This window comes from Grammomys surdaster, unplaced genomic scaffold (genome assembly GCF_004785775.1).
Source record: "Grammomys surdaster isolate TR1022 unplaced genomic scaffold, NIH_TR_1.0 165, whole genome shotgun sequence".
Classification (NCBI taxonomy): domain Eukaryota; kingdom Metazoa; phylum Chordata; class Mammalia; order Rodentia; family Muridae; genus Grammomys; species Grammomys surdaster.
Genome location: NW_021604613.1, coordinates 12169426 through 12183911, shown reverse-complemented (window position 1 = coordinate 12183911; position 14486 = coordinate 12169426). Strand labels below are relative to the sequence as shown.

The window sequence follows — 14486 nt, the reverse complement described above, 5'->3', positions numbered from 1 at the left end:
CTCTGAGTTTATTGTTAGGGTGTTTTCTATATTTTATTTAGAAATAGCTGAGAGGAGTTAACAGACAACAGTCCAGATTGCCTTACAGGAATAGTTGGTTTTCAAAAACATCAGAAATCCACAGAATTGACGTTACAAACATTTCTGCATTAAGGTTCATTTTGATTAGAGACCTCTCTGCTCCTGACAGCTTCTTGTCTTGGATTCTAAGAAGAAATTGAGCATCTTTGGAGTTACTCCAGTTGTGGTGAGACAGCCACTAGGCAAGAATTGCCTCTTTTCATCTACAGACAAATTACTGTCCTGAAAAGGACACACTTGTGGAATAGTCAACTGATTATATCTGCCAAGACAGAGTAATCAACCCTTAATAATTCTGCATCACTAGGTCTGGCAGATGATCCTGGGCCAGAAGGCTGAAGATCGAATGCCCCAACGTTTTGTAGTATAGGGACTGTCCAGGTGTTCAGTGGTCTCTATAAATTGACTAAGTTTTAGAAGCCATGCTTTGTGCTTCCCATAATTTCAGTTAATTCAGTCATTCTGGATTTCTGATGGGGTTGAAGACTTATAGTCTCATAGCCAATCCCGGCTATTTACTTTGAGAGAAAAGACTTGAGAGGATGGTTTTCAGCTGACGTTCATTCTAAAGCCAAGAAAACAGCCAGGTTCAGAACTAAGTCTTTTAGTTAGGAGAGATGACAGAGGTTCTGGTTAGTCAACAAAATGATGGACTGGGTATTAGGTCTATCTTGTACCTTACTGATACAAATTGGTATAGTTATGCTCTAATTGTATTTTGAGAGAAACGTTTTGTCTTAAGTCTTAACAGGAAGGATGATATGTAGGAGGAGCTAAGGTGGGAGAAGTAAGGAGAGGAGGAGCTAGGAGATGAGAGAGAGAGAGAGAGAGAGAGAGAGAGAGAGAGAGAGAGAGAGAGAGAAGGGGGGAAGGGGAACATGGAGGCGGATGTTCGAGTGTCTCCACCAGTGAAAGATAGTTGGTATATCTAGCTTGGGTATTGGGTTACAATTCTGATTGTATGGGCATTTTGTTATTGAGCATTACCAAGCTTATAAAGCCTTTGAATAACATTTTAAAAAAATAAAAAAATAAATTTGAAAATTAAAACAAAACAAAAAAATAGAGCACGTGAAGGAAAGGAAGCCTGGTGAAAGAACAGGTTTAGGAAGGGAGAGAGCTCCATGTAAACTAGAGGGTGGGACTGTGGTCCCCCTACCTCCTTTCTAGATCTTTCTAGGGTGTTGGTTCTCAACTTGTGGGTCTCAACCCCTCTGGAGGTCAAACGACCCTTTCACGGGGGTTGCATATCAGATATCCTGTATAGCAGCTGTTCACATCACTATTAATAACAGTAGCAAAACTACAGTTATGAAGTAGCAATGAAATAATTTTAGGGATGGGAGTCACCAAAACATGAGGAACGGTATTAAAAGGTTGCAGCATTGGGAAGTTTGAGAATCACTGTTCTAGAGCATTCTATCCCGATATAGACCATTTCTTTATATTTGCTTTTCAGATAAGGGCAAATGAACTCAGAGGTGCACAGTGGCTGAGTCAGATCTATGATTAGTTTTTGTTATTATATTTTTTGTTGTTATTATATGTTATTTCCTAACTTCAGAAAAGTAAGGTAGAATGGTGGCACTTGGAGAAAGAGGAGCCAGGGCCTTGGCCGTCAGCATCTCAGTGGCAGAAAAATCTAGAAGGCTAGGTCAGGTAACTGACAGGGTCCTTGGGTGGTCTACATAGGTGTCTGGGAAAGCATGGCCCATCCATACCTTATCTACGGCCAGTAATTTGTCATCCTCTTCACCATTGTTGCCTGGAATGTCTTCAGCTGTTATCACATCAACCACACCAGGCAGGTCAAGGACCTCAGATGAGTCGATGGATCTGAATACAGGGAGACGTTTAAGGAGATGTGCAAACACTGAGGGCCTCAAACCCAAGGGAAGGACATAGTTGAAAATTAAAACATATGACAGTGAATCAGTCCTTAGCAATGAGAGTGGACCTGCCATGGAGTAGTGTCTGGGAGTCCTGCTTCATGGCTGGGATGCAACAAACGCTCCAGCTGCTGGGGAGGGGCAGGGAGACCAGTCCTCTTTGGAAATGTACGACAGTATTTATTTCCTATTCAGTAATGAGGCTGGTGACTAAGTGCTATCAGGGTGGCTTTGAGTCATACATCAGGCTTCGGGGACATGAGGCTTTATGACCTCAGAAAGCAAACCAGAGGCCCTTTGGAGACGAGGTCTCATGTAGCCCACATAGGCCTGGAATTAGCTCTGTGAGGATGACGTTGCACTTCTGATCCTGTTGCCTCTACCTCCCAAGTGCTGGAATCACTGCAGTTTACAGCTGTGCTGGGTTTATATGGTGCTGGGGATTGAACACCAGGCTTTGTGCCTGGGAGAGTGTTTCAGCACTCTACTAACCGGCCTACATCCCCAGCCCCTATGATTTTCTTTGCTTGTTTGTTTTCAGGACAGTCTATTCTATATATATTTTTCTTCTTGGAGCTCTTTGGATCAGGGCATTGCAGAAAAGGACACATTCCCATAAGGCATCCCCAGGTGTACTGAAATCTCTAAAATTAACCTGTAAACCCCTCCTGCTCAAGGACCAGATAACTTCGTGGAATGCTGGGAGTTGTAGTTCTTGGAAAATAACAAAGCCTCATGGGTGCTGCTACACCTCAGGGCCATTTTCAGGTGGGAAATCCCTGTGAATGGTCCAGACCAAAGTCCATCTCTTGATCGATATTTAATATTTAGTAAAGCTTGCTTTAATTTGGCCTAAAATGGTGGAATTTGTTTTTCTCTGGTGACTCTCAGGATTAATCATACCTTTAATAGGTTTTTGGAAGCTTTGTTTTACTTACATGATTCTTGCATGAGCTCTGGTACTGGTCACTAAAGCCATGTAAAGTTCTTTATCCACCCTGGGGATGTCATCACAAAATACAGCTTCCCCTGTGGCATGTTTAAGACCTGACAGGTGCATGATGGGACGTCCAACTGGATCTTGGAGAGGTTGATGAGAATCCACTCTCTACAGAGGAAGAGAGAGTTAGCACAGAAGCCTTTCATCTCCGGGGCCTGCTGACTTGGGGAGGAGGCACAGGACAGTCCCCTTGGTCCACAAACATTGGAGTGAGTCAGAGGATGAGCGTGACCATTTCATGATGTAACTAGAGTGGGGCACTGTCCTCACGATTCCAGTGACCAACCTGCTTATGTTCTTTGTTCTGATGAGGCCTAAGTGTTATAGCATGACCTCAGAGAGAGGCCCAAGTCTGAGTGAGAAGCCTTGGCCGGGGGCAGAACGGGCATGGGATTCTCCAGATCCAGCTGGACGTTGAAAGAGTTTATTCTGGAGCTTTTCTCTGAGAAGCTTGCACCGGTTATGTGTGTGTGTGTTTGTGTGTGTACGCATGTATGTGTGTGCATGTGCATGTGAGTGTGTATGCATGTGAGTATGTTTATAGGTGTGAGTGTGTGCGTGCACACATGTGCATGTGAATGTGTGTATGCATGTGAGTGTGTGTGTGTGAGTTTATATGCATATGAGTGTGTGCGTGCCTGCACGTGTGTATGTTAGGTGTCTAACTATGGACAAATGCTAACTGAGGTGCCCATTTAGCAGATCAAAGCAGACTCTGGCCACCAGACTCCCTGGTCCCTACTCACAAGTGCCTGTTACGGAGTCCTACTGGCCAGCATGCCCCCACTCTACTCACAAGTGCCTGTTATGGAGTCCTACTGGCCGGCATGCCCCCACTCTACTCACAAGTGCCTGTTACACAGTCCTGCTGGTCGGCATGCCCCCACTCTGCTCTCAGCTCCCCCACCCCAGCTTTACTTCTATTCTCCTAGCTTCTCTGACTCCTATGTAACCTCAGCCACCTTGGCGTTTGTTCTCTTGGTCTTGGCTTCTCTCTTAGCCCCCCTTCACCCGCCTTAACTCTCCCCTCCTCTCTCCTCTCTTGATTTTCCCCACCCCTTCTCATGGCCCGGTTCAGTCTTGACCCTTTCAGAAGCCTCTGGCTGTTCTTTCCCTCATATCTACAATAAACTCTACCTCCTCAACCACAGCTAGGAGAGCCGTGTCCTCATTTTTTCATATTCTCCCCCCCGCCCCCGGGTATGTGTGTGTATATGTGTGTGTTGGGGGAGGGCATGCACCAGCAAGAACAGCTATTTCCTAAATCGTTCTTCCAGAAGGGTGAGCTTAGTCACTTGCAGGCCTCTTGTTTGCTGATTGGAGATGAAACATGTGCAGTTTGGGCTAGAGACTGAACCTCTGGGCTCAGCTACACTCCTGGACTCAGCTACTCTCCTGGGTAGGTATTTAACAAATACCGAGAGAATATCACTTTAGAGTACTTATGACTGTCTGTCTGCAGATCAGTCTGCCAGTGCAGCCTTGGTCCTCCAGCACCAGCTCTTGGGAGCCAGAGGCTACTGATTTGGATTAGGAGCAATTAGAACTAAAGTCACCGTGTGAAGAGCTTGCCTGGTCCACACAGTCCCCTCTTATCTCTCAGTGTAGGTTTCAGTGAAAGCAAACTCACTGACCTGGTATGTTTGGACTCCCCGGGGTAGTGTGACCTGGAAATCTTCCAGAGAGCTTAGGAACCGGTCTGGGACCTCTGGATAATGCTGGCTGTCCTGGGATCACTCGGCAGAATGAGAGAGACTGGTTAGTCTGGTTCAGGTTGGGTTTGGATTATGTAAAATGGTTCCTAATGTGCTGAGGGTGGCCTAGTTACCCTGCCAGGGTTTCACTTTTTATGACCCTGGTGCCTTCCCACCCTTGCATTCAAGATAGGGCTTAGGTGACTGGTTTGAATCTGATCCTTATGTCCCTGAAGAGAAAGGTCTGATAGTGAACCTGGATGTGTGTGTGTGTGTGTGTGTGTGTGTGTGTGGCGGGTGTGCTAGGAAGAATAGTCTAGGCTGGACAAGCCTTCCTAGAGTAAGCTAGAGCCCATGGTTCACACAAAGAAGACAATCCTGAAGGCTTTTTTGCCCCATATCCTAGCTGCTCTGGTATCCTGACTGAGAAATGAAGTCAGAGGTTAGGGACACAGGGTGGACGTGGCTGAAGAATAGAGATCAGGGAAGGGTGAGCATTGTGATCTATCCGATAGATCGTGGTCAGGGGAGGGTGGAGAGAGAGCGAGGGCAAGGCAGGAGGAACAAGTGGGAGCGTGGATGTCTGAGTAACGTATTCCAGACACTTGCAATCAGAAAAACTGGAGAGTGGTACTGATGTTAGCAGACATGTCAGTGTCTTTTGAAACATAAAAATTTGACTCCACATTTCATATTGATTACAAAATTCTAGAGAAGGCAAAATGAAGCTTTAGTAGCACACAGGAGACCAGTGTTTGTCTGGATGGGGTGGGGATGAAGGAAGGGGGTGTGGGGAGCTTTCAGGGGGATGAAGGTGTGTGGTATTTAGTTTGAGCCGGTGGTTCCACAGTTGTACATCTGTGCACCAAGTTTAAACAGGGGATTTTAATTACATATTTATTATAAGTTTAAACAGGTGGGTTTAGTTACATATTTATTATTTGTCTCTTGTTTCATGGCAAATTATGTTTCAATAAAGTTTATTTTAAAAGAAAAAGTATCACAGAGTAGAGACAGAGACCTAGTAACATTTCTGTGCTGGGGCACAATGAACTCCGAGGTGGTTTATGGACAGGGACAGGCCTTCAGGGATGAATCCCAGGACTAGCACTGTCTAGGACTGACAAAGGCTTCCCCAGAACAGAGGACAGATAATGGTAACAGGCTCTCCACAGGACAATTGGCAAAAGCAGTAGTGAAGCTAGGAACTCCTGCAGCAAGAAGCTAACAGAAGCTGGTGTTATGGTTCCAATTCCATCCTCCCAAATCACTATGTTGAAGTCCTAACCTCTAGAAATGCAGAGTGTGACTTATCCAAGCAAGACTGGAGCTTACTCCAGCACTAATGAATTAGAATTGGCTGACATCATGGCTGATGTCCTCCTAAGGAGGAGAAATGTGGACACAGACATTCATACAGGGGCAGCGTTGTGTAAAGGCATTAGCAGGGTGATACCTACAAGGTAAAGAACCCTAAACGTCACCAGCAAGCCACCGGGATCCAGGGAGACTAGAGCTTCACAGGTCTCAGGAGGAATGGCATCAGCTCTGATAACAACACTGGCTTTCAGTTTATTTTTTTATTTGGAGACTGGTCTCACTCTGTAGCTCAGACAGGACTTGAACTCACTGTGATCTCCCTACCTCAGCCTCTTGAATGTTGGGGTCACAAGGCTGAGTCACCTCACCCTGCTTCCTGGTGGCACCTTGGTCAAGGCCTTCGGGCCTCAGAACCGTGAGACCATGATCGTGTGTGAGAGCAGCTGTTACTGTCCTCCAACGCACTTACGGTGGACTCTGGGGACAGCTTCTCGTCAGCCTTTAGCTCCTGAAGAACCTTCAGGTAGAACTTGAAGAAGAAGCTGACAATCAGAGTCCTCCTGAATTCCACCTTGCCTCCCAGGGCTGAGCCTGGGAGGGAGACTTCATCCAGAAGCAGTCTGCAAGCCTCGTCCAGCATCAGTGCGTTCCAGCGCCTGGCACAGTGTGAGGCAAGAAGAACCAGTTAAAGGCGGTCTTCATTGCATGGAACCAACATTTTAGGGATTCCCCCTTCCCGCCCCCCGGGTTTCCCTTAGAATCAAGGTTAACAAGGGACAATGGACAAATAAAAGTCTGTGAGTTACTCTAAGAGGCACAAGAATCGTGGCTGAGTGAGAATGGGGCCTTTCCATTGCAGCATAAACCAAGCATGTTTTAGAGTCAGAATATTTTAGAACCATTCCAGAATATTCTAGAGCAGAACAGAATTCACACTTGGATGCCCTTTACCCAGGAAGAAATAGCGTGTACCCAATGATAGGAGCATTGGGTGCTCTGTGGAGAGGCTGTCTGGGTGTTCATTTTCAGGAGAAATGGGGGCTGGATGAGAAAACAGGCCATTTTTGTTGTGTCCCTCCCCCCAAAAGTGGCTTAATTGAAGCCAAATAATGTGGAATTAACTCAGCAAAATTAAAGAAGGAAGAAGTAGTGATGTTTTTGAGTCCGAGTTTCTATCAACAGTTGTCAGGGTCAATTGTCCTTCCTGTCATTGAGGTTTCCTTTAAGGCACAATGTTCATGACTCACCGGCCCAGGAGCTGCTGGCAGGTCCTGTGTGTGCTGACAGTGGTGGGCCCCACCCCTCCATAGGCAATGCTCAGCTCCTCAATGACGTCTGTGCCTTCTTTGAAAAGGACTCTCATGCCAGCATTTACATCAGGCAAGGCGTTCTGATGGCATTGGGCCTGCCGGAAGGCAGACACAAACTCCCGCTGAGGAGACAGAAACCACTCAGGGTTATTCGATACATCAGAATGAAAAGCTAGGTTTCTTCCCAGGTCCCCTGCAAGAGCGACAAGTGGTCACAGCTGCTGAGCCATCTCTCTAACTCAATGATACACCATTTTTCTATCTGCTGCCTTTGCATGCCAAAGTTTCTGTTCCACAGGAAGGACTACCAAAGATCATTCATAGCTGAAATGAAACTTATTATTTCATCATGACCTGTGAGTGTCGTGTGTGTATGTGTGTGTGTGTCTGTGTGTGTGTGACATGCTTCTTTTACAGTCAAGAACAGCTTTTGGGAAGAGGCCTATGGAACAGAGAGGGCAGAAGGCCACCTCCATGGCTAGCTGGGTGGCCACATCAACTTTGCTATCCTGGGCTACAGAACATCTGGATGCCTTGTGTTTCTGTGAGCTGTAGGGTTTGGCAGTAATTTGGGGATGAGAAAGCCAAGCCTAGGGCTCCAGCTTCCTGTGTGTCAGGTAGAGAAACTGCATCTACCGCCAGAGAGTCTTCACCCATGGAAACAAGTGGGCTTGGGAGCATGACCACAGGCCTTCTGCAGACCACGCCCCACAGCTGCAACAACAACCAAACCCCACATCCCAGCACCACTTGCGCAGGGCAGTCCCAGAGGCTTATTGCTGAACCAGTTTGCAGTGGGTCAGGAAACAGGTTTGGGGACATAGTTACTTTCCTTCCACCTGTCTGCAGATGGCAGAGATGACTTCACTATGGACGACAGGGAGAAACAATTTCAAGGCAACCAACTGCGATCTTACCTTCTGAGAGTGGGGGATATACACAGACCCCAGAATCTCCTCTGGCTTCAGGTCTGCACTTGCCAACCCAGCAAGAAAATGTCCATTGAGGGGAATCTGCCGCAGGCCTTCTGTGGAAGGAAATGTCAAATTTCTCTACGACCGTGAGAAAAGCAAGCCTGATTCGCACTTTCAGAGGTTGGCTGCCAGAGGAGAAGGCATACATCTTCTGTTCACAGAGACGGATGCAGAGGTTCAAGTCTGTGACACTGTCCTAGCATCCCCTTTCCCTACACTGTGCATGACATTTGTTTTCCTGTTAACACTCATGCCATACTTACCACCCCTGAGGGTTTTCATCCTTCAGCCGAGGATGGCTGACTAAGTGAACCATGGACGGAGGGTCAAGGCCGAGGTGTAACTTATGCTAACACTGGGTTTATTTTCACACTTGCTGCAGTTTTGTGTTCCTGATGCAAACACATCTTTAAACAGCATGTCAAATCTCCCTTGGGCTCAGCTATCACCTCTTGGGACCAGAGCACTAGTCTCTGGCTTTAAAATATGGTTTGCACTTTTTAAGGGATAGGACAGCTGTTCTCAATCTGTCCTAAGACCATCAGAAAACACAGATATTTACATTATGATTCATAACTAGCAGAATTACAGTTATGATGTAGCAATGAAAATAATTTTATGGTTGGGGGAGTCACCAAAACATGAGGAGCTGTACTAAAGAGTTGCAAGGTTGAGAACCACTGGTATAGGACGTGTCCCGAAGAGGTCAAACTACAGCCCAGGGGTGGCATGAGTTCTGTGCTGGTGGGAATACTGGCATAGTCGTAATTGGATGGGAAATCTCAAAGTCCCTGCTGATCACTGCCTACCTGACTAACTCCGTGCGCTGAGATCCTGCCTTCTCTGGAGTGATGGAAGTCTGCACTAGCTTTGGTAGAGTTTAGAAAGTAGAAACCATAAGTTAAAGGTAACTACAAATACCCAGTAGAACATTGCTACCATCACGATAACAGAAGGCCCTGGGAAGAGACCTCTTCATCTTTGTATCTCCAGAGCCTTGGCTTCTTGACTGTTTTGCAGTTTATATTGGGGTCATCCCAAACTACAGGCCTGGTGTCCTCAGAGAGGAGCCCGGCTCAGTCAGCACACTTAACCCTTTATGGCCTCCCTCCTAAGGCTTCATGCAAAAGCAATCAGGGAGTAGGGCCTGAGCACTTTTTCTCAGCCCCCAAGTCTCTCCTCACCACCTGTGAGCTCTGAGCAGTGAGTGACAGCATTAAACACCCCAGGGATCCTGGAAGTCCACAGGGGCAGAGGCTGTGGCTGCTTCCTCTGTATCCCTGTGCTTGGGAGGCAGCAGTGAGTGGAGACTGGCTAAGGGAGTGGGAGGGACAGAGGATGGAGTATTGGATGGGCAGTCAGATATTCAGTGAGGAAGGCATTTTAGAGCTGGAAGTTCTGGAGACAGGACAGGATGATCTGGGGAGATAAATGGAAGCCAGGTGGACAGTGGTTCACATCTGCTAAGTCTGAGCCCTAGTCTCCCTCAAAAGTTAGGGCCAGAACAATGGCTTAGGGAAAGGGCACTTGCAGTTAAGTCTGATGACACTTGTACACTGTGACATGCATCACACACACACACACACACACACACACACACACACACCACACATCACACAGACACACATGCACACACACACACACCCCCACATGCACACACACACACACACCACACCACCCACACACATCACACGCACACACATCATCCACTCGTGCACATGCACACATACACACACACACACACACACTAAAGATACAATACATTTAAAAAAAAAGAACCCCTCATTTAGCTCATAGGATTTAATAGGAATTGTAACAATATGAAACGATAGCTGGGTAACCTGTGGTTAAACACTTTTATAACATGCCTGAGGCCCTGGCCTGAGATGTGGGGCCAGCAGGGGACGACTCGGATTGAAGGAGGAAGGCAGGAGCCTTGCTCTCTTAGGCTGAAGGAAGACATTCTCTGTAACCTACCCGCACCCCACCCCCTCCTTATTTATTTATTTATTTATTTATTTATTTATTTAGAGACAGGGTCTCTTTAGTAGTACTGGAAGTTACTATGTAGACCAGGCTGGCCTCGGATTCACAGAGATCCTCCTGCCTCTGTCTCCTGAGTGCTGCGTTAAAGGTGTGTGCTATGAAGCCTAGTTCTCACTCTCTTTTTAAAAGAATCTAATTTTATTTTTAGTCATGTACAGGTGTTTTATGTGGTCATGTGCACGTGAATGTGGGTGGCACTGGAGGCTAGGGACGTCAGATTTCCTGGAACTGGAGTTGCAGGTGGCTGTGAGATACCTGACTCAGGAGCTGGGAAGAAAACCCAGGCCCTCAGCAACAGCAGGGCATGCTCTGAACTGCACATCTGTTTCTCCAGCCACATTTGCTTTTCTTTGAAAGACTGGTTTTTATTCTTTGAAATGGTATGTAATATACAGTTATATGTCCCTGTGAACATGTGCTGGGAGTGTGGGTGCCCACAGAAGCTGGGGTGTTGAGTCCCCCAGGAATTGGAGTTGTAGTTGTGAACCACCTGATGTGGGTGCCAGGAACTGAACTCCAGTCCTCTGCAAGAGCAGTGTATGGTCTCAGCCTCTGAGCCATCTCTCCAGGACCCTGAAACCTTACTCTCATGATAGCCTCTGCACATCATCCCTGGGGTGTGTGTGTGTTTGCGTGTGTGTGTATGTGTGTTGTCAGCAGAAATCACCTCTGCCCATTGCTACAATATACCTTCCTCATGACAGAAACTCCCTATGGTGAACTGAGAGTTGGTGACTTAGGCTACTACTTACTGCAGTTCCTTAACAGAAATTTAAAGATGTAATTAAAAACAGAAAACAGCTTACCTTCTGACAGCAGATTGAGTGTGGTATTGCCCACAGAGAGGAGAGGAGTCAGGTCCGAGTAGTAATGTCTGCTTATAACATGTCCACCTAAGGACTAGAGCAAGAGTGACATCTTGGTTAATGTCTCAGGTCAGGACATTTGCTTGCGATCCTCTCAGGGTCTCCAAAGGGTCAGGAGGAGTCTTGGCCAGTTCTGTCCTCAGGGGTCCGTGGATGTTGGTAGGCATCTCTTATGTTCACTTTGACTGACCCTATTTCTCCGTTAGATGTCCTTCCAACTCCCAAACTCATATGTCACCCTCTCCTTGACAGGCTCTAGTGAGTTCCATCATTTGGAATCACTTGAGAGTTTTCAAAGAGTCAATGACATCTGCTGACTCCCCAGGGTCTAAGGATCTCTGGTACACTGCCCAGTGGATGTGTATGTGTGTTCGGAGAACCTCAGGACAGTGATCCTCCAGCTGTGGTTTGAATAGTACAAAGTCAAAGGCCAGCCAGCTTTCTGTAGGCGCTATACTTCTGTTAATGAAGCCTAAGATTAAATCAGTCTTTTTGACAAGTTTGTCAAGAAATTAGCAAAACCATGATGGCCTTTGTGACTCATGTTCCTGCTTAGCTACTGTGTTGAATTTCATCTAGAATTTTCCTGAAGGTTTTACTAAATATCATTTATTGACTTAAAAGTCTTTGTTAATTGGCCTGTCATTTCAACCCATCGAGACCTTTCGGTTTATCCTGATGTCTCAATGATGAGAATCAAGTGTGTGCCATGAGACTGACAGCCGGAGACCTACCGCCATGTTCCGGATCTGCTGTCCCGCCAGGCTCCGGAGGTGTTTCAGGAGAGCTCCGTAGGTCTGAGTTTTCTCCTCTGGGAGCTCAGAGATGCTCTCAGCCAGGATGTCCTTCACCTGAGCCAGGCTGCAGCAGGCACCTATGGTCAGTCCTGGAAAAGCAGGTTGTTTTTGTTGGCATGGGAGGTGCAGAGCTGGAATCACTACAATAGGGTCTCACTTAACATTTGGTTAGTGTGCTGACTGCCATTGTGGCTGCTCAGAGGCTCACCAGGAATTCCCATATCAGCTAGATCAGTCTCTGGGAACTGGGCTTTTTGTGTGTATGTGTATGCATGACTCTGTGTGTGTGTGTGCTCTGTGTGTGTGTGTACTCTGTGTGTGTGTACAACCATGGTTGGCAACCATGTTTTTGTTGTTGTTGTTGTTGTTGTTTTTTAAGATTTATTTACTTATTTTATATAGGAATACACTGTAACCATCTTTAGACACACCAGAAGAGGGCATCGGATCCCATTACAGATGGTTGTGAGCCACCATGTGGTTGCTAGGAATTGAACTCAGGACCCTTGGAAGAGCGGCCAGTGCTCTTAACCTCTGAGCCATCTCTCCAGTCCCTTCTGTTGTTGTTTTTGAGTCAAAGTCTTTCACTGGTTCAGAGCTTGTTAGATTGGATTGGGCCCATGAGCCTCAGGAGTCTGCCTGTCTCCACTTCCCCAATATTATGATTATGGTGTGTCCTACCTTGCACAGATATTTTATGTGGATTCTGGGGATCAAACTTAGGTTTTTATGCTTTGCAAGATCCAGATAGCTGATTCAGTTTCCCCAGCCCTGGCTATAAAACTTTTAAAAGGCTCCATGGTAATCTGTCTCCTTTGTAGCTATGGATGGGACCCTGTAGCCACACTTATCTTTGGACAAGTGTGAAGAAATAGAGATAGGAGAGAAGAAGTGTTGGTGACAACATGCCAGTGGTAGACCCTGCTAGAACTCCCATGATCCTTCTGAGCGACCATGATTACTATGTGGTTAAGGAGAATAAATCTGGTAACATTATCACAATGGCAAAGGTCATTTGAACCTCAGGGTCTAAAAGCAACAATTATTTTTTGGAAGGAAAGAGCTTTTATGCAAATTTGAAGGACAAAAATGAATGGCCTTCCCCCTCGCTTTATGGTTCTCTCAGGGTTTATGGTGATGCCAACTTGAATCTGACGTGGCACTACCACACTAAGACTCCCCAAGAGGAACTAACTGCTCCTGCTGATTCTTAGAGAAAAACATGTGAATGATCAACCCAAGCAATGAACAAACCAAGCTTCTATTTACTTGTCAAGAAATGAAATAGGCTGTGTGTGGCCTCTCCATGTAAATCACCCCCACTTTGTGTGAACTTTTGGTATATTCTGATTTGAAAACATTTCTTAATATAATAGCTCAGGAATTTAGGCCGAGATGACCCAAGCAGGAATCAAATCAGTCACATTTTTCACTACAGAGTTTTCAACTCTGATAATCATAACCTTCATGAATCGGTCCATGAGGGGAAATGGCCAATCAAAACATATCCCAAGGGAGTGGTTGCCTCAGGCTTCTTATTGGTTGGTGGTGTTGGATGTGGGGAAGTTAGAGGGTCATGGGAAGGGGTGAAGGGAGCCATGGGTGAGCACCCAGGAGGAGAGGGTCAGTGCTACTTGCCAACTGGCCAGAGTTCAGTCAACATTTTGACAACAGTTGGAGTTAAACTTGTGAGGATTGGCAGGCCGCGAGCATGAACTTCAGTGTTTCTCCGAGTAGGACGAAAGGGTTCAAATCAATATAGGAAAGTATGTGGCTGCCCAAACCACCCAGAGTTGACCTTTTAAAGAAACCCTTCACCTCTCTCAAGTTTACCTAACGACATCTTAGCACACAGGGTTTGAGTTTAGCTCACTTGCAGGCTTGGATAGTAGCTGCTGTGAGTCTGGTTTTTAGCAGGTTTCAGGTTGAACTTTGAATTTTCTCTTGTTGATTCATCTTTGAGAGTATTCAACCCTCCCACATAGCTATATTTTATCAATATTAAATGTTCTTGGCACAAGACATCCCCCGTCTTTGCCAACACATCCCATCACCCTCCCCACCCCCACTGCTCCACTAACCTCAGCTAACTTCCCAGATGGAGAAGACCAGCAGCTCTTTATAATCCACGCTCCAAGAAAATCTCACCCAAAATCTGTAACTAAATAGTCCCTTCTTTTCAGAATGTCAGCCTGCAGTCCTTGACTGACTGTCTCAGCATCTCATAAAAGATAATTCTTATGAGAACTGGTCTCGATTCAGAACCCTTACCTATGGCCTGTTGGTTCTTTATCCCCATGGGTTCTATTGGAATTCACTCTTCACTTCTGTAAAAACTCTGGCCTTAGCCAGATAGAATTGCGCATACCTGTAACTCCAGCACTTGAGAGGCCGAGACATGTTGATTTTGGGCAAGCCTGGGGCATCTAAGGAAACTGTGCCTCTAAAACAAAATAAAACCAAACCAAACCAAACCAAACCAAACCAAACCAAACCAAACCAAACCAAA

General features: G+C 46.2%; 1 protein-coding gene across 1 annotated transcript in view; it reads right to left on the bottom strand.

Moving 5' to 3' along the window:
* Positions 1–14486, bottom strand: part of LOC114619805 (aldehyde oxidase 2) — an 88603-nt gene that overhangs the window by 53803 nt on the left and 20314 nt on the right. Inside the window, exons 11-18 of the mRNA XM_028765734.1 lie at positions 11915–12066; positions 11121–11214; positions 8212–8321; positions 7232–7416; positions 6454–6640; positions 4605–4697; positions 2909–3078; positions 1803–1917 (exon numbers count right to left, since the gene is read on the bottom strand). Of these exons, the coding sequence (XP_028621567.1) occupies positions 1803–1917; positions 2909–3078; positions 4605–4697; positions 6454–6640; positions 7232–7416; positions 8212–8321; positions 11121–11214; positions 11915–12066 (1106 nt within the window). The remainder of the gene's footprint in view (positions 1–1802; positions 1918–2908; positions 3079–4604; positions 4698–6453; positions 6641–7231; positions 7417–8211; positions 8322–11120; positions 11215–11914; positions 12067–14486) is intronic.